General features: G+C 39.2%; 1 protein-coding gene across 1 annotated transcript in view; it reads left to right on the forward strand.

Moving 5' to 3' along the window:
• The window catches only part of Kcnh8 (potassium voltage-gated channel subfamily H member 8), a 427312-nt gene that overhangs the window by 271638 nt on the left and 136026 nt on the right, over window positions 1-19648 (forward strand). Inside the window, exons 6-7 of the mRNA XM_055614910.1 lie at window positions 6535-6692; window positions 11294-11501. Coding sequence (XP_055470885.1) covers window positions 6535-6692; window positions 11294-11501 — 366 coding nt within the window. The remainder of the gene's footprint in view (window positions 1-6534; window positions 6693-11293; window positions 11502-19648) is intronic.

Genomic DNA, 19648 nt, shown 5'->3' on the forward strand with positions numbered 1-19648 from the left:
TTTCCATCAGTCTTGCTGGATTCTGTGTCTCCCTCGCTCTGAGAGAGAGATGTGTATATGCAGACCTCTTTCATGGGGATGTTTACAACACCGAGTCCTGGCCCTGAGCATCACTCAAGTCTCTGTAGCAGCAAGGAAAGCAGAGAGACTTGTCAGATTCCCTGAACAGACCTAAGACCTCATCTTCCCACATCCAATTCTCTGACTTTGGTTTAATATTCTTTAACCTGGATGACTCCAGGAATGAATTTTATCTAAGAAGTGCAACTAGAAATGCATTTCATTGTACCAATCTACTGTTGTTCCCTATAAGAAAACCCATTGGTGCAACATTCTTTTACAGTTGGGAAGAAAATGGTATCTCTCTCTGATGATAATATCTGCATGACTTTATTGTGCAATTACTTGACTAATGTGCAACTTTGTTGTCAGATCTCAGTCTGTCCAATAGCAGGGTGGATGCAAAAATTGGCAAATGTGAAGACTTTTGTGAATATTCCAGAACAACATCTTTTATTATCATTGACGAAAGTATTTTGTTATTGTTGTTGTTGTGTTGAAGTCAGTTACTCAAAAACAATACTAATTACTTATATTAATCACTGCATCATTTTACCATGGTCCTGGAAAATATGGTTGTTATATTATAATGTAGGTATATTTCCCCTTTGAAAATAAAGTCTGTTTGAGTTTCAAAAGCAGGCTAATACGATAAATCCTTAAGTATTTTCTTTAGCATCTTCACTATCATAAAAACATGATTGCTTCCTTTTCAAGTTGGAGCTAGAAGGTTGCTTTTCATCAAGTAAAATCAATTGACTAACAAATTGTCTCATAAAAAGCTTTTTATATTAGTACTGTGCAATGGCTCATCCAATACCTGTTCTGATGAGAAGTCTAAACTTGTAGTTTGATTCTTGTATACTGCATAGTCACATAGCTTTGAGCCTGCCACAGAGGGCCTCTGAAAGGCTCTGCCCTGCAGACTATTAATGCAGATGCTGAGACTTATGGGCAACCTTTGGGCAGAGTGCAGGGAATCTTAGGAAAGAAGTGGGAAACAGTAAGATCTGGAGAGGACAGGAACTCCACAAGGAGAGCAACAGAACAAAAAAAAAAAAACAAAACTGAGCACAGGGGTCTTTCCTGAGACTGCTATTCCAACCAAGGACTATGCATGGAGATAACCTAAGGCCCTTACACAGATGTAGCCCATGGCAGTTCAGTATCCAAGTGGGTTCCATTGTAATAGGAACAGGGACTGTCTCTGACATGAACTGATTGGCCTGCTCTTTCATTACCTCCCCCTGAGGGGGAAGCAGCATTACCAGGCCACAGAAGATGACAATGCAGCCACTCCTGAAGAGACCTAATTGACTAGGATCAGAAGGAAGGAAAAGAAGTCCTCCCCTATCAGTGGACTTGGGGAGGGGCATACATGCAGAGGGTGGAGGAAGGGAGGGATTGGGACGGGAGCTGGAAGGGAACCACGGGGGTGGGGGGATACAAAGTGAATAACGTGTAATTAATAAAGAATTTTTAAAAAAGGGTTTGCTGTGTCAATTAGGTAAATGTTCACTTTATTCCGGGTTTTTGAAATTTATGAAGGTATGCTGGTATGTGGACTAACACAACAGGCTTTCTGTAAAATTTGTGATAAACATGGTGATCAGTTAGTAAGTAGGCGAGGAATTAATCACTGCAATTAGTTTTTAACCTTAAACTTTTTCTTACATTCGTATGTCTATTTTATAAATGCATGAGGTTATGTGTGTCATAGCATGTGTGAAGGTTCTAGGATAACTTGGTAAAATCAGAAAATCAGTTCTCTTCTTCTACCATGTTGTTTCCAGAAAGTTAACTCAGGTCATCAGCCTTGGCATCAAGTACCCTTATCTGCTGACCCATCTTTGGAGGTCTATCACTTTAATTGTATATATATATATATCTTTTTTTAATTGACACATAGTAATTGTACATATACATGGAGCCCAGTGTAATGTTACTTTGTGCTCATGATGAGTAATGGCTGCATAGGGAGAGCTGGCATACCTACCATGCACTTATGCTAGCTGTTTTCAAATATTTAATTGATTTCATAAACTGCAGTCACTCTCTTATGCCATGTAACGTTGACAGCTATTCCTCCTTTCTAGCGGTACAGTCCTTTGAACTTTATGATGAATTCACACACTTACCTCAACCAAAGTTTGCTATGGGTTTGATAACTAACACTGTTTCTCACTCAGAAAATGAAAACCGAATTACACTGCAGGAGCTTCCTTCCAGTCACACTGACATTGTTATGTCTGCTTCCACGCCAAAGCAGGGGATGCATCTGTCAAACTGCTCAGCTGCTGCAGAATTCCCTGAACTTAGAGAGGCGAAGAGGAGGTATACAAAGTTGACATCACTTAAGAGTCTGGTGGCGTTCTTTCTACTCCTTTGCCCACTGTGGCGGGCGCGGTGCTGCAATGGCACAGAACCACCAAACCATCTTACCCTGTGGTAGAATCACCTGGGCATCTCTAGCTAATGTCAGTGCTGCACAACTCTTGCATCATAGACTAGAACAATTATAATTTGAGACCTTTTTTAATTTAAATTTTAATTTTTTATATTAATTACAGTTTATTCACTTTGTATCCCAGCTGTAGCTCCTTCACTCATTCTCTCCAATCACACCCTCCCTCCCTCATCTCCTCCCATTCCCCTCTCCAAGTCCACTGATAGGGGAGGAGTAATGTGACTGGTCTCCACCAAGTCACAAACCCCAAAGTTCTGAATTGGAACTCAGAGATGCAGAGTTCAGCTTCTCCTATCTTCATTAGCGGAGAAATTTAAGGATGTGTGTACTATTGTCATCTGTGTGGTGATGAGCATGCTGCTTGATTTCTTATGTGACTCAATTTCTCTGCTTGTAAGGGGGGATAATGAAAATATGTGTATTTTAGTATTGTTTAAATGAGATCACAAATCTAAAGGATTAAAATAGCATTGTGCACTACTTGAATACACATGTGTTATTTATAACTACAAACACAATCTGCTATAAGTCCTTTATCATGTTATCTGACCCGTAATGAAAGACGAATGACATGGTAAATGTGTGTATCGTTTATTGCTGCATAGGAAGTAACCACAGATGCTCAGTGTGAAATGATGTTTGACTGCCTCACTATCTGTACAATGCAGGAAACTCAGACATGGATTAGCCACATGATCACTTCACGGAGAGTCGAGTAGCTGAAGTGTAAGCTCCGGTATTCCAGGGGAGTGTGGTCTTCTCTGGACCTCACATTTCCTCTTTAAACCCATATGCTCATTAAAAGAACTCATGTCTTTGTGGCTTCAAGACCACATTTTCTTTTTTTCAAACATGTTTTTATAATGATTCAGCTTTTATATTACAGACTTTGATGCATTTTTCCATTTTTTATTCTTTGAAAGTTTCCTACACTACATTATGATTTTAATTATTTCACTCCCCCATCCCCTCACTTACTTCCCTCTCCTTTTCCTGCTCAATCCTGTTTTGTTTTTGTTTTTTTTTAATTGACTTTTGCCCAGGGAGAAGTTAGAATCTAGTTAGTTTTAATCTACATATGAATATCTTCTTTCCCATGCACTATTTGTTGATAACATTTTATTTTCCTTTGTTTTCTCCCAATGTATGTTTTTGGCAGCCATATTGAAAATCAATTACCTGAACCCTGGTAGAGTTGTTTCTGGGTCTCCTATTCTATTCCATATCTTCTTTTTGTTTGTGCCATGCTGGCTTTGTCAATGTGGCTCTGTGGTAAAATTTGAGATTAGGTTGCAATATCTTTGGATAAAAGAAAAGAAAAGAAAAGGAAAACAAAAACAGAATCAGAAAATAGCAGGTAATAAGCAAATGATGTGAAGGCCATAATTATATTAAAACAGAAAAAGGATGTATATAGAGAGAATAAAAGAAATTGACTGTTAGAGGGAGGGAGGGAGAGAGAAAGAGAGGGGGAGAACGAGAATGACAGGCTGTGTGCTGGTCTTCCTATGGCCAATCCTTCCTTGCCAGTTTATACACTTTTTTTCCTTGACTGCTTGGGATCTGCAGCCCTTGGAAAAAGCAGAACCTAAAGGATATTTGTTTTATCTCTCTCTCTCTCTCTCTCTTCCTTTTATGATGTTCATTGGGTCAATGAGAATTGTTCATGACCAGTGCTAGAGACATGGAATAGTTTGTTTTCCTGGTCACTATGCAAGGTAGCATGGAACCAAAGTTCCTTCAGAGGGAGTTTCTGGGGTACAGATTGGGTCAGTGCACCTGCAGCTCCTCTTTCCATCTGGATCTCAGGCATTACACAGAGAGGCCCAAACCACAGACTGCGTTGAGTGAAGGAAGCCCTACATGTTGCATGCCGTTCCACTTATCACAGCTCTGGTTCACAAGGCTGAGTCAACTATGTGGATCACACACCCTGAGCCTGAGTCTCCTGAAGCTCGTAGGTGACCACCTTACTCACTGCCTTAAAAATGAGCTTCATTTCTTGTTTCCTAACTGAATCCCCCTGCATACATTTTCTAGTGAGCTTGCTTCACTGTCTCATCACACAGACAGAATAGAAACATGTGCTGTGAATTTCAGGAGGAAAAGTAGGGACTTTCCCCAAAGCGGCGTGCGCTTCACCACAGCTGCCTTTTAGACAGGGTGCTTCTGCGAACACGGTCACTTCAAATTGCCCTTCTATTCTACAGCAGATTCTGGGTCACGCTTGCCTCTCCTTGGCTCCCCCACAGTTCCACATCCCACTGGGAACCTGTGTTGTGTGGTTTGGTTTCTGAGAGGTAGAAGCTGGAAGCGTGGCTTGCTGCTAAGCTGCCATCATGGCCCCTATGTAACAGACATTTCCTTATCATCCTTGAGTTTCCTATAGCACCAAGAGGCCACCTGTTGGTCCTGCTGTGTGGTTTTCTCTATGATATGATTGTTATTTTCTACCTATTATCTTTTAATGCTCTATCACCAGATGAAGAAAACTCTCAGGGGGCTTTCCTGGGTATGCCCCTCGGGGTATTCCTCTCCTGCCTTAAAGAGTAGCCAGACAATGCACCCATGTTACTGTGTACAGATTCTACTGGCAAAATATCTGAGTGCAGGAGGGAGGTCAGGGCCATGGAGGCTTAGCCTGTCATGGAAGAGTGAGCACAAAGTGAAAGTAAAAATGAAATTCAATTGAATAATTATCATAACCTTGAGTAATTTTTAAAATTTTGGTTTTTGTTATTTGTTTAACAGTTTTAAATGTTTTTCTTTGTTCCTGAAAATTTCATAAATAAGTACAATGAAATATTGTCATATTCACTTCTATCTTCCCATCTACTCTCCCGAACTGAACTTTGTAACTTCAGGTACCATTTGTTGTTGTTTTGATGGGGCATAACCGACGAGTAGGTTTTAGCGCTCAGCCTCACGATCATGGTGTCAATAATCCTTCACCTCATAGAACACTGTTTTTATTTTTAATACTTTAACCACAGAGTATCACATTTCATCAGATAATGCTGATCCATTATGTAACTCAAGGCTTTCATTGTTTTGTAATTACTTTAATTCCTAGTTACATTAACTGAGGTACTTATTTACCCATTGATTTGTGAGGAGTTGAGCCAGTATGTTGCCCCAAATAAGGCTTATGGAGTCATGTCTCCCCGAGTCAGCTGCCCATGTGTGCCATCCTTTTATGTGTGCGCCCATCCTGGAATTCCCAGTGACCTACATGCACCTGGTCTTCAAGAAAACACACATCTTAATTTTACTTAATCCAGAAAGGAAGATGTCAGCCTGAGAAATGCTCATTCTTGCACTGAAGGCTTTGAACTTAATAAAGCGTGGTTGGTGTGGGTTTGTCCATTGACCAGCATTTATGAGGGTAGTCTGTGCAGTAACATGATCAATACACATGTAACAGAAAATTTCTGTAGGGAAAGGTTGAAAATGAGTATATGAAATACAAGAGCAGAGTTGGAAAATCAAGCTATAGATGCTCAGAAGCAGCTGCTGCACTTGGTAAGAGACATGACTTCATGTCAAAGACGAATTTTGTGTCTACACAACAGTTTGTTAAACTTTTGGAATTAAGTACTGTTAAGCTGTTCGCCATGATCTGGATGAGTTTGTTTCTCCCTTTACTATGGGTATGGAACAATTCCCAGACAAGCTCTAGAATTTTCCACAGTGGGCACTTGGTAATGTCACTACTGTTCTGATGGTTGTAATTGTTCAGTCATTTGAACATAGTATCCCAAATGTGCTTTGCTCATGTTCAGTATTTTTTCATTAATTTACTTTGAAACCATGAAGGTACTAATCTGAAATAGCTTACAATTACTTTTTTTCTTCGATTGTGTATAATTGTATACACCTTTCTTCCCCCTGACTGCTTGCCTTTCCAGACTCCTCCCTTCCTTTTCTTTCTTTCCTTTTATGATTATGATTCATTCTTTCTTTTTCTTTTCCCCACTTGTTCTCAATTGTCTCTTTTCCTCAAGCAGATATTATTCTAAATTTCCGAACAACTTATGTCAGCAAGTCTGGCCAAGTTATCTTTGAAGCAAGATCCATTTGTATCCACTATGTGACCACCTGGTTCATCATTGATTTGATTGCTGCCCTGCCCTTTGACCTCCTGTATGCTTTCAATGTCACAGTGGTGAGTAGAGACCTCTTCCACGTGGCCGTTAAGTGCTGTGTTTGATTTTCATGTATTTGGTGTGAAATATTGCTGATAGTGTGTGCTACCTGGGGTTTGTAGCTCTGTAATGAGGATGTTGAGATGTCCAGCTGCACATGGGCCAGATTCTTCACTTGAGAAGTAAATTCCTTCTGATATCTTCCTTCAATACTCAGAATCAGAGATACAGAAGGAAAGCCTGATTTTGTCATAAATTTTGATTCATTAAACAAATCCTTTGATACCAAAACACCTCTTAGGATAGAAGCATCCCTTTAGATTCCTAAAAATAAATTGGCTGGAAAATTTGGTGGGGAATTGAAAAATATTTCTCTTCCTTTTATGATCTTTGTGATCTTTAACTCTTTCTTCATAATCTCATTATTCATTAACAAAGCTAACTGAGGGTTGATCACACAAAGATGAATACTGGCATTAGAGGAAGGGAACTTAGCCAGTTAAACAACACAACCCCATATACAATGAGATTCTTAAATTGATTAACACTTGTATTTTCTGTTCTTTTTTCTTATAAACCCCATATCATACTGTCTCCTCACAAAGAGAAGAATGTTCCACTTATAGTAGTAACTGTTTTTACATTCAATGATGAACTGTTTTTTAAACTACCAAGTACTTTCATAAAAACAGAGAGATGTTAGGAAGAACACTTTTGATTTGACATATGGCTTTTACTATAATAACCAACGTTAGCCTGTAAAACTGAATGTACTAAACATTAGTTCATATTAAACAAATTCCCTGATTAGATGATAGTCTTTCACATAAATCATATCCTTTTTGAAAAATTTGGTGACCTGGTTGTTGAGAGTAACAAAGTGATCAGAGTTTCAAATGTAGATATTACTGGCTTCAAGACGTACATACAATTTCTGTCCTAACTGCCTAATGCAGGTTCATATATTTGTTAATTGCCTGTCCTGTATGAATTTTATTTTCTGTCTTTTTTTTTTTTTAGTTAGGAGTTTGAGGGTGACATCATTCAGAGGAAAGCTACCAAGAAAAGCTAGCACATAATACAAATTAACACGACAAAAATAGTTACCTGGGCTTTCTAAAGTACCTTTTAAGATTGAATTTGTCATATTATAATGAAAGCACAGTGACCTAAAGCAAAGATTTTGCAAGGCTCCAAAATAATCTAAAAGGAGTTTATGTTATAAAATGTTTATCAAAGTATCATGATTTCTCTGGCCAAATTGTCAAATAAATTTTGTTTAATACCATTTGATTTTAAATCAATTTGCTGCTTTCCTACTAAATATTAATGGAATTTATGTTCCTTTTTTCCCTCTGGATAACGAAATAAGATAATTTTAAATATATATATATAATATAGAATGATTATATACAATAAATATTCATTTTAGGTTTCTCTGTTATTAACATCATCATTGCCTGAATTAATTGGCAAGATTCCTTTATTCAGTGACTACTTCCCTGCCCCTCTCCCCCTTTTGCTCAGTCCCCTGGGAATCTTGGATAAATGGTTTGTGAATATTCCATGTCAGAAAGAAAAACAAGAGAAAAAAAGAAAGTTTCTACCAGAAACATGTCTCCTACTTTTCACAGGCCTTGTTATTTAAAAAAACAGTGTGCATGCTATCCTTACCCAAGTTAATAAGTATAAAATGTTCCATTTGAACAGAAAAACTTGTTCAAGATATTCTGTTCTTTTTCCACTAACACATGTGATGAGAACAACTAATAAGAAATGTCCTTGGGCTGGAGAGATGGCTCAGCGGTTAAAAGGCTAGCTTCACAGCCATAAATACAGGAAATGTCCTTAGACGTCAAAACTAAAATAAGCCTGCTCCTACCAGATTTAAAATGTGTACAGTGAGCACATCTCCATGGAAGAAACTCCAAATGCAGCACAGCCATCAGAAAGTGCTGTGTAGGCCTTGACTCTGCCCATTACTAATTGCCCTTGGCAAATGTTTTTAATAAATTCATAGATTCATCTGTAGAAATGTACTGTGCTTCTCACTGTGAAGGGTTCTGTGAGATACAAAATGAGGGATAACAGACAAAGTGAAAAGCAGGGTATGGATTCTTTACCATCTGGGCAAAATCAAAACTTCGCAAAATGGGCACACAGAAAAGCCTGACAGTTCTTAAGCAATTTAAAAGAAAAATGTGTCTATCAAATGCTTTGCCTAATTTTTGGCATTAGGAAAGCTCTTTTATTGTGTGCTTCCCTGGCTGACAGTCAGGAGACAGTAACAGTGAAAAGTGCTGCTAGAGACTTTGGATACACGTGTCCACAAGTAGCTTATAATTCTCTTTCAGGGCAAATTTGGGCTAGCCATCCCAAACAATAAGAATCATGAACTCTCTCATTCATCAAAAGCCCGAGTCCTCATTTACTGCAGAAAGCTGTTGGCTCAGATGAAAGCAAGTTTAGTGATGTTTTTTTGTTTGTTTGTTTGTTTGAAATATCCCAGCATATCACTAGGGTATGTCATCCTAAGCTAGAGTTCGCATTCCCTGCTTGTGGAAATGGCCACAGAAGGGAAGCCCCATGCTGTTTCCTGAACCGCTGCCTGTGAGGCCAGAGAGAATGAGGCATCAACACTGTATTCAGATGAACTTCTCCATCGGGAACTCAGTGCCAGGCTTCATTTCACTCAAAAATTGTCACCTCTCTATCAAATTCATCTTCCTCTCAAGCAAACTTCATTCATAATAATTCTCTAAGTGACAAAGTGGAGAATATAAAATCCTAGCAGCATGTTATCATGCGTTCCACACTAGGTTGATAAATGGAAGGTGAGATCTTGACTCTGAAGGAAGAGAGAAAGCTAAACTTGACCATGAAGAGTATCAAGAAGAAATAAACAAGCACAATAGCTGCCAGGTTCCCAGGTGCCCTAAAGATCCACTTCTATATGAACCTATGAGATAACTCAGCATGTAAAGGTGTTTACTGCTGAGCCAGGTGACCTGAGCTACATATCAGGGCCCACATAGCGGGAAGAGAGAACCCACTCCTGAAGGTTATCCTGTGGCTTTTACACATGAAGGACACCTGTGTGCAGGCAGGCAGGCCGGCCATCAGGCATGCATGCATGCATGCAAGCAAGGGAAGGGAAGGAAAGGAAAAGGAAGGGAAGGGAAGTGAAGTAAAGAGGACAGGAGGGCAGAGGAGGGAAGGGGAGAAAAGAGGAAGGAAGGGAAGGGAGGAGAGGGGAGGGAAGGAAAAGAAAGGGAAAGAGAAAGATAAGGAGGAGGAAATGGTTTTTAAAAGATGTATTTAAGTGCAGAATAATTCACAATATTAGGATTGAGCACAATTTTGTTGAAATTTTTTTATATGCTGAGATTTTAGTATCTTATATCTTAATGATCTGTCCACATATTCTTTTTGTTGTTATTGATTCATTCTTATATAAAATATTTGCTAGATAAAGCTGTACATATGTTTTTCTTAGAATAAGGGAAGCTGGGTAACAGAGAAGAATTGAAATGAACTGACCAGCTGATTTCTAGGCAAGCCCTCTGGGAATGTTCATCTTTTCTATGATCATATTGTGTCAAGGAGAGACTTCTAATAGCCACAAGCTATAAGCACACCTCTTTGACTTGTAGTTTGTCGCAAGAAATTAAATGGTCAATGACTTTATCAAATTCTTTTTCTATGTGAGTCAATATTCTGTGTTTTCTACTTTAGAATAGTCTCTGAGATTTTGTAAAACTAGTCAGGGAGCGTATATTAGGTGCACTTCTCATTATCACTGATTCTGGCCATGCCTGTGTTCACATTATCTTTCAGTTGACGCCTAAGTTCAGGAAAATAGCCCTTGAGTTTGAAGTCTATCTATAATTTAACTATAGGAAAAGACAAGGCATAGGAGATGCACCAATTTAAATTCCACTTCATTTTGGGTGTAGAACATTCTAGAGAAAAGCTCAGGGTATGAATACTTCATGTGAATGTTTTCTCTGTTCATCAATAGTGGAAGAAGCCAAATAGATGACACAGAAGATGCCACTGGTACTTGAGTGTGAGATACTTATTCAAGTTTATGGGTCAGCTGACTTAAAGAAATTAATCTTTCCAGATCAGCACAGGTTTCATGAAAACCTAGCTTCAGGACATGAACACTGGAAAAATCTTAACCATCTTTATTATGACTTTTTAAGTTTTCCCTTAATATTTATATTAAGGGAAATATATTAACTATAGAGAGAAAGTAGATTAACAGAAAACATATCCAAAGTGACAGTGAAATTTTACACTCAGTGTGTCTTAGTTGTGGAACAATGTATACAAAATTGTATGCAGTCAGGTAGAAAACAAAGTCAATTATAATTAATAAAGTTAAGTTTTTGAAGGAAAAATTAAATTAACTCTGGAACTTTCAGCCTACCTTACTTCATCTTTTCACCTCTTTATATAGTATCCGAGGAGCAGAAACACTCTTAGTCAGCGTGGCCACCGCGGTGAAACCACAGCCATGCTTCATTTCAGAAACTTTCCACCTTTGGTATGGGTTGTGTAAAGTGCTGTGCTATGAATGTAGCTTCCAAGCTGTGCTGCTCTGTCCCCACCACAGGTGTCCCTCGTGCATCTCCTAAAGACTGTCCGGCTGCTGCGTCTTTTGCGCCTCCTACAGAAACTGGACCGTTATTCTCAGCATAGCACAATCGTCCTCACCCTGCTCATGTCCATGTTTGCTCTCCTTGCACACTGGATGGCATGTATCTGGTATGTCATTGGAAAAATGGAGAGGGAGGACAACAGCCTTCTCAAGTGGGAAGTCGGTAAGGGCTTCAGTCACGTTTTCCACTCTTAGTTAGGAGGGAATGTTGCACAGACTTTGGAAGTGAAAGATATGTTTTTGAATATATTATTCTACTCACTTATTTACTAATTTTTTATTATACTACGTTACGTAGGCTTATTTTCATCTCTGTATATAATGTACATTCAGTGCATTTTTAATACTCAGCCATTCTCCTCTCCCAGACTCCTCCCAACTCCTGTCAGTCCTCTTGTCCTCTACAAAATCCTATAAGTACATTCCTTCTTACTGACATTTTTAGAATTTAAAATACATGCAATGAAACTCTTTCAAGATCCTTGCATTGATAGCAAAAGTTATCACACATTCAACTTGTAGGCTAAAGAAACTAAAAAAATATCCACGTTGTTCAAAATGTCCGCCAAGGCTATGCAAGTGTTGGGATAAATATGCAGTCCTCCCTTGGCATGTTTCGGTGCGGAGTTGGTAAATCCTGGGCAACTGCTCCAAGGCCCTTCTCTAAGTTGTCAAACCACAAGAAAACACAACTGTTTATAGCTGAGTTGGTCCTCTAAGGGAGATGATAAGCCTTAGGAAAGTGAACTACCAAAAGGGCATATCATTTATAGAGGATCAGTGATGACAGAGAAGACAGGATTGTTTACAAATGATTATAACGTTTTGTAGTTCCACACTTCATGAAAGTTTGGATTTCTCTTTCAAGTGTTACATAATTTTGCATAAATGAATATGAAATACCAAGCACGGGAACGCATTTTTAAACCCATGTTAACCACACAAAATTTATAGAAAGTAAAACTTCTTAAGAAGTAGATATCTTCTAGCCTAAAATAGCCACCATCTTTTCACAGCCCCACTCTATAGAACTGCCACAGTACCCTCTAGTGAAAGGCTGCTGCTGTTTTTATTTTTGTTTTGACATTTAATCAAAAGAATCTATTTCTTAGTTGGCTGAAATTCCTGCACTTATTTTCTCCCTCAAAAGCCAATCTTGAACTTCTGAAGGGGACTCTGACCTTTGCAGAGGGCTAACCCACAAGAGACTCCCAGGGAGAGAAGTGCTCAGTGTGTCCAGCTGCCTAGGCAGCTTGTGCTTGGAACATCCTGTGTTGGTGTCCTGCATGCTTCTCTCCCACCACGGGGGGTGTGCAATACCTTCACAGGGAATTCCTGAAAGGCAAACTGGAGATTTGGGGGAAGCAGGTTGAACAGAGTTAATTTCCTTATTAAATGACTTTATTATTTTTAGCTGAGCTCCCCAAAGTAACTGATGTGTTATGATTTCCTCTCAGAAGAGGTTTCTCTTCTTTTTAAAAGCATGTTTTAAATATCCTGCTATGGTTCTGGATTCTCAGAAACAAATGGAGTACATAAATAAAACTGTAGAGTGGAAGCAGAGATGTCCTAGTTTAAAAAAAATGAGATTCAGCTGGAGAGAGAGAGGGAGAGCAATAGCCGGGATTATCAAGGTCTGACTTCACTGATAGCGTTTGCCTCCCTCGGGTGCACGTGTGCCGGACTTATGGTTTTCAGTGAGTTGCAGGATTAAATGTCTGCCCTTGAAGTCCATGTTAAAAATCTGTCCTATAGTCAGCATCTAACTCTATCTTAGGCTTGGACTGATATCTGATACCCTTCAGGCCCTACACCTGTACATTCATATTAATTTGTAAGGGTTGATATCTGAGAGTCTGGCAAAATCCAGCTTCCTCACACTCTCACATGGAGTTAGATGAGGACTGCTTTTCTTAAACTTCTACTGTATCAGTTGTGCTACAGACATGCAATCTAGATTTTATTTTTCTCCCCAGGAATAGGCAGAGCTGTTTACTTTCTCGGAAAGAGGTAGCCAGCAACCTGAAGTGTACCAGTATTAGTCCCGACCTTGTCCCCAGTCTAACACAGAGGTTGTAAGCTGGGTCTCAGCAAGGCAGAGGCAGAATGGCACACTGCAGTGATGGAAAGGAATGGAGCTCACATCTGCAAACCGGTCTGGCCTCCCTAACCAACTGTTAGATTTTCACTAACCTAGTTCAGCAATTCCCTCATCTACAAGATAAGAACTTCACTAAATAACTGACAGTCTTTTTTTCTGGATTCCATGATATATGGTTCTCATGAAAACACAAAATCAAAATTGTGTGCTTCCTAAGAATATATGAAATATGTATTTTTATCACGGGTTAGCATCCATTGACCATCTGCTGAACCTAGTTTGAGGGTGTATCGGAGGTTTTCCTAAGATCATGGCTTATCACAGAATCACTCTTTTTACTCAGATAAGGTAAAAGTAATTCTCTTTGGAGAATTAGATTTCCTGTCTAAACAGTACTTAGGATGTGATTAGGAGGGAGGTATGAGTTTTATGCCTGTAAATATATCTGGACAAGGTTTTTCAAGGACTTTCCCTTTCCCTAAACTTGATTGTATCATTTGTATACTTATCAAATTATTTACCAGCTGAGATTTGTCTGCATATTAAACAGTCAGAGCTCATCTACCTGTTAGTTCATTTTTACTAGGTAATTTCTTGTCAGTAGTGGTAAGTCTTATTCTTTTTTGCTTCAATTGCCATAAATCAAAAAATTCACCACATAAATAAAATCCTGTTAGAGAACACATTGTTCTTTCCTTTTGTGGCTAACATATAGAGCAGGTTCGTCTGTCTGAAGGATAAATCTCTTCCTAATCATTGTCAATTATCCCATTACTCTTCTTTTGTCCTTCAGAAGTTCAGTACTGACAGCTAAAGTGCTTTGATACTTTGTTTCAAAACAAACCCAAGTTCATCTTTAAAACTGGCCAATGCCAGTTTTTAAAAGATGTCTATTTTTAGAATGAATACTCTGTACCTGTTGGCTTATAAGAACAGAAACTGATTGTGAAATGGTATTGTATTTCAGTTCATATTTTCATATATTTTAATCTATAATTTAGATAATTTTGAGATTTGTCTGAGTGTTTATGAAACGTTACACTAAGAAGAACCAAAATCTAATGATTTTTGTACCAAACGAAGATAATCTATATAGGATAATCTAAGCTCCATATAGGAAGTGCTGGCTTGTCCCCTAGTGTGGCTCTGGGATACAGCTCCTGGCAAGGTTGAATGGATTGATAATCATGGTCATTTGGTTACTGAGTGGTGTTCATGGTTCAGGAACTTGTCTAGAAATTGCTCTATAGTCTTGAGTGTTAGGAAAATTATAAGCAAAGTCTGTCTGGAAATTTTTTATGGCTAAGAATGAAAGAACAAATAGGCTAATCACTATAGGTTTTCTAACACTATAGTTTTATAACATTTTTAGGTGTCCATTGAATGCTTGAGTCCTGTAGACTTTTTTTAAACTTCCTTTATTTGGGGTTCTTTATGTCTCTTTCTTCTTTCTCTATCCAAGCACCTTCCAACACCAGGTGAGAGAAGGAAGATTAGTAGGGACAGGTTATGTGGACATTTTTAGAAGTAGCTCCTTGGGGCGATTCCGCTCTTTGTCATCAGGATACCTACAGTCCAGTCAGACAGCAAACCAGCAATCCAGCAATAGCAAAAGCAGCAACGAGGTTCAGCCACAGCAACAGCAGGGTTCAGCAGAAATGACACGAATCAGCAGGCATGGCAAGAAGAGTTCTCTGAAAGGATACAAAGCAATTTTTCTCTGTCTGTGGGCTCCTATTTATACCTTCGTAAAGTTCACACAACTGTCTTTCAACTGGCCACCCCCCCTCCAGCGGATCATGTAGCCTCTCACTGTTTATCAGGTGACAGAGATCATTCACCTCTCAGGAGGCAGATGTCAGCTATGGACAAAGCATCCCACATCCCACACTTGGGACTACAGCAGAGACATGTCTGCACAACACAACTATCCCTAGACTATTTATGCTACCTCTACAGCATGTGCTTATCGCTAAAGTAGAGCAGGTTGGAAATGTCTTTTATAAGCTGATGTCCTTTAAAATCAAAACAGCAGGAATCAGTAAGAAACAATTAACTTTGCTTCCTTTCAAATGACAGTAGTGCTGTAAGTCTCTTTGAGGTTGCCAGTATTAAGTTATCAAACATATAAACATATGTGAAGCAGATTGGGAGCTGGTTCATTGCTTGCTGTGCAGATCCTGAGTTTGGATCGTCATGTAAAAGCAAGATGCAGTACAGTGGGCCAACAGACAAGGTTGTCATTTGTGTATCCGTACTCACATACATGAACATGTGTACACTCCCACATATATACACATCACACATACATGCAAAGGAGAAAAAAAAGAAAAGAAAGGCCATGCAAAGTCATTAGCATTGTATCTAGCACCCAGTCACTGTCAGTAAGTGCTGTCTGCTGTAGCTGTCCTTATATTATTATGACAATTACTATTGTGAAGAAACCAATGAATATCATTTTGCACAGGAAAGTTATTTAGAAGGTAACTGCAGTGTTGCCATTTGAGTTAGGAATTGTGCTCAACAAGTCACCTATAGAAGATTTTGTTCTGAACATTAACAGAGTCGACATAATGGGGTAGGCCTGACACCCGCCTGAACTCTTGGTAAAGTCTGAGTTTTTAAGGAATGTGGATATAGAGTTAAGGGTAATATTTAAATCTACATTGAAGAAACTTATCACAAGTGATTTTGAGAGTACTTTTTAAAGTTGTATTTTCATTAGGCTACAAAGAAATGTTTTGATTGGCCTCTTGTAGACAGCTGCTTTGTTTGTTTCCTATTAGACTCTCCAATACATGCAAACTATGTGACAGGGTCTTGGAATATTACTCAGTGGTGGAGTGCTTACTAATTATAAAACAGGCACTGGATTCTACCCTCAGTGCTGCCAAAGTGACAGGTGTAAGATCTCCCAGGCTTCCATATGTCTCAGTTAATAGATGTGCATTTTGTTGTAATTATTATCACCTGTAGAGTTCAATTAATGGCAGCTGTAAAGTTCAGTTAATGACATTGAATGTGTTTTTAAAGAGCTTCATTGGGACCTTAATTAGGAAGAATCCTGTTTCAAGCTGCTAAGATTTAGATTTCAATCCACCTCAAGGATTTGCAAGGCTGTGATTTTTTGCCCAAAGTGACAGTCCTGACTGATTCTAGTTTACATATCTGTAGTAGGTATGGCTATATAGCTCCTCATAGAAGCTGCCTCACAAGGTATCTGGTGCATTATATGCTCCTGCTCTGGCTTCTACCATTGCCACCTCTTTTCTTATCAGGAATTGAGGCCATCTTCAAACTCTCTGGCCTCTCTATCCCAGTGAAAAATGTAGGATAAACACAACAGTACTGTCCAGCTCTAGTGAGAAAGTGAGCCTTGGGTTTTAGTCATTCTGAAATACAAAAGCAAAAAAGAGATCAATTGGCAGGATCTATGGGCTCATCAGTTCACAAAACAAATCTTGTGGAAGGAGCTCTACGGACATAATGATGATTATTAATATTTAATATTGATTTAGCTTTTAATGAAACAGTGGTTAGTCCTAAACCAGCTGTATGCCCAAATCACCACACAGAGGCTAGGATTTATTTAAATAACCTAGAGCACAATGCTGGGCAATAGCTGAATAGGCTCTTCCCATTCAGATTTCCCACATTAGAGTTGCCTTTTTAGTCATATCTTAGGTCTGCTTCATTTCTCCTGATGTTTCCCGATCCTCTCCTTTGGAATTTCTCCTCCCACTCACTTCTTTTCCATCCCCTCTGCACCAGGATGTCCCACCTTATTCTCTCCATTGCTCAGCATTGGCTGGTTGTTTTTATTGGCAATACAGAGAACAAATGCTAACATGTTTAGACAAACATGAGACAGGTGATGCTTAGAATAAGAATCACAATGCAATGTCCGGTGGGAGGTAGAGAAATTGGCATTGGAATTAACAAGGGTAAATTGTATACATTCCACAAGAACATTATACCAACAGAGACACAATAAAAATGACAAGAAACTTGGTAGCTGTCCTGCGTATGTTGGGGTGGGATGTCCTGTTAGCTCACCCTTCATCCCTTCATCAATGCTTCATGGTCCTTGAAGGGTGGATACATACTAACCACATATTAGTCACATGCTATCAAATGTCTAATATCCTCAGACTACCCAGACAATGAGAGATTCATTTTCAGTTGCATTTCCGTTACTGTGAGAAAGAATTCTGAAGAAAAGCAGCTTAGGGGTAAAAGGGCTTATTCAGTTTATAGTCTGTCATTGAGGGAAAGTCAAGGCATGAACTCAAGCAGTTAGTCACATCATATCCACAGTCAAAAGCAGATATGAAAGAATGGCTGCACACTTATGTGCTTGCTTGCTTGTTCTTAGCTTCCTCCACCCCACTCCACCTCCCTACCTCAATAACTCTCCTCTAGGGAATACTGCCACCCATAATGCTCTGGGTTTTCCTGCATCAATTAGCAATCAAGACAATGTCCCACAAACATGCCCATAGACCGGTCTGATCAACATAATTTTCTGTTAAGACAGTCTCGGCAGTTAATTCCAGTTACAGCATCTTAACAGTACTAACCATCCTATCTCATCTTTCTATTACATATGCAATACAGAAATTCCTCCTCTAAGTAAAATATTAGCCAGTCACCCAGCCAAAACTAAAAAAGAAGGCAAAATGTCTACCATCTTTAATCTTATACTTAAAAGTTGGTAAAATATTTATTAAAATCCCTCTGTGAATCATCACACCCGTTATGGATGTCATCATGCCCAGTGGTACTGGCAGAACTGTGAGGAATGGGTAATGTTCCATGTATCTTGCTTGCTATAACACAGCCTGTACTCCCGACGCAAGCATAATAGTGAAGTCCTCCTTACTGTTCATTTCCTTAGCTAAACTCACCCGAGTCAGTAGCTCCATCTTGTACCTGCAATATTATTTTATGTTCTTCCTCAAATTTCTCAATTTAACATTATAACAGGCTGAACTTTGAAATAAGTGCTCTACCAAGGGGTAGAAGGCAGTTTATAACAAAAGGGGTAGTATGTCTCATAACTCTTAGGTTTAACTTATCTTTTGTAGATGTACAAAATGTATCTATGTCGATAACACACACATACACACACACCAGGAGAATTTAGAATGGTAGAAAAGCATTACTTCATATGTCACTTAGAATGTATCATTGATTATTTTAGTGCTGAGCCACCTGAACCTAATTTGCTATAGCATCATAAATCTGTTAGACTCTGTCCGGGGCTGGATCTCCAGAAATTAATGGCTAACTATGTGTTAGCCTAGTATAAGGGAAAACTGACCAGGCCTACAAATGATAGGCTGATTACTTTGATAAGTGAATCAAATTCCCCTCAAGCAGGCAGGATTTATTAGCACATTATCTTATAGGGCTTTTTTCTTGGCTGTCCTGGAACTTGCTCTCTATATAAGGCTGGCCTCAAACTTGTAGAGATCTGCCTGTCTCTGCCTCCCAAGTGCTGAGATTAAAGTGGTGAGCAACCACTGTCCAGCTTACTGTAGAGGTTTTGCAGAAATGATTATAAAACCTCTTCAAGATGAGAATTTCCCATAAGATTCATGTTGTGGGGAACCCAGGAAATAAAGAAAGGAATGGATGGGAAAGGTAAGGCTGGAGAGGAGAGATTATTGGGCTAGAGCACTTACTGCCTGTGATAGTTTGAAAGAGATATCATCCATAAGTCTTGGTCATTTGAATACTTGGTCTCAATAGAAGTAGTTTGGGAAAGAATAGGAGATGTGAACTGTTGGAGATGTGTCACTTCGAAGCTTCAAAAGCCTTTTGCCATTCCGAATGTGCTCTCTGCTTCCTGTTTGTGAATGGGGCTTACTCTCAGCTGCTATCCAGCACCATGCCTGCCTGCCTGCTTGCCTGCTGTCATGCTCTCTACCATGAACATGATGGACTCCTTTTTTCTCTAACTGGAAGTCCCAGATAAACCCTTCTATAAATTGCCTTGGTCACAGTGCTATCACAGCAATAGAAAAGTCACTAGTGTACTGCTCTTGTCAAGGACCTACATTCAGTTCTCAGCAAGGCCACCTGCAACTCCAGCTCCAGGAAATCGTGCAGCATCTTTCAGCATCTGTGGGTACATGCAAGCAATGCACATAACTCTACACACACACACACACACACACACACACACACACACACACACACACACA

The sequence above is a fragment of the Psammomys obesus genome, unplaced genomic scaffold, assembly GCF_907164565.1.
Source record: "Psammomys obesus unplaced genomic scaffold, mPsaObe1.curated_primary_1811, whole genome shotgun sequence".
NCBI classification, from domain to species: Eukaryota; Metazoa; Chordata; class Mammalia; order Rodentia; family Muridae; genus Psammomys; species Psammomys obesus.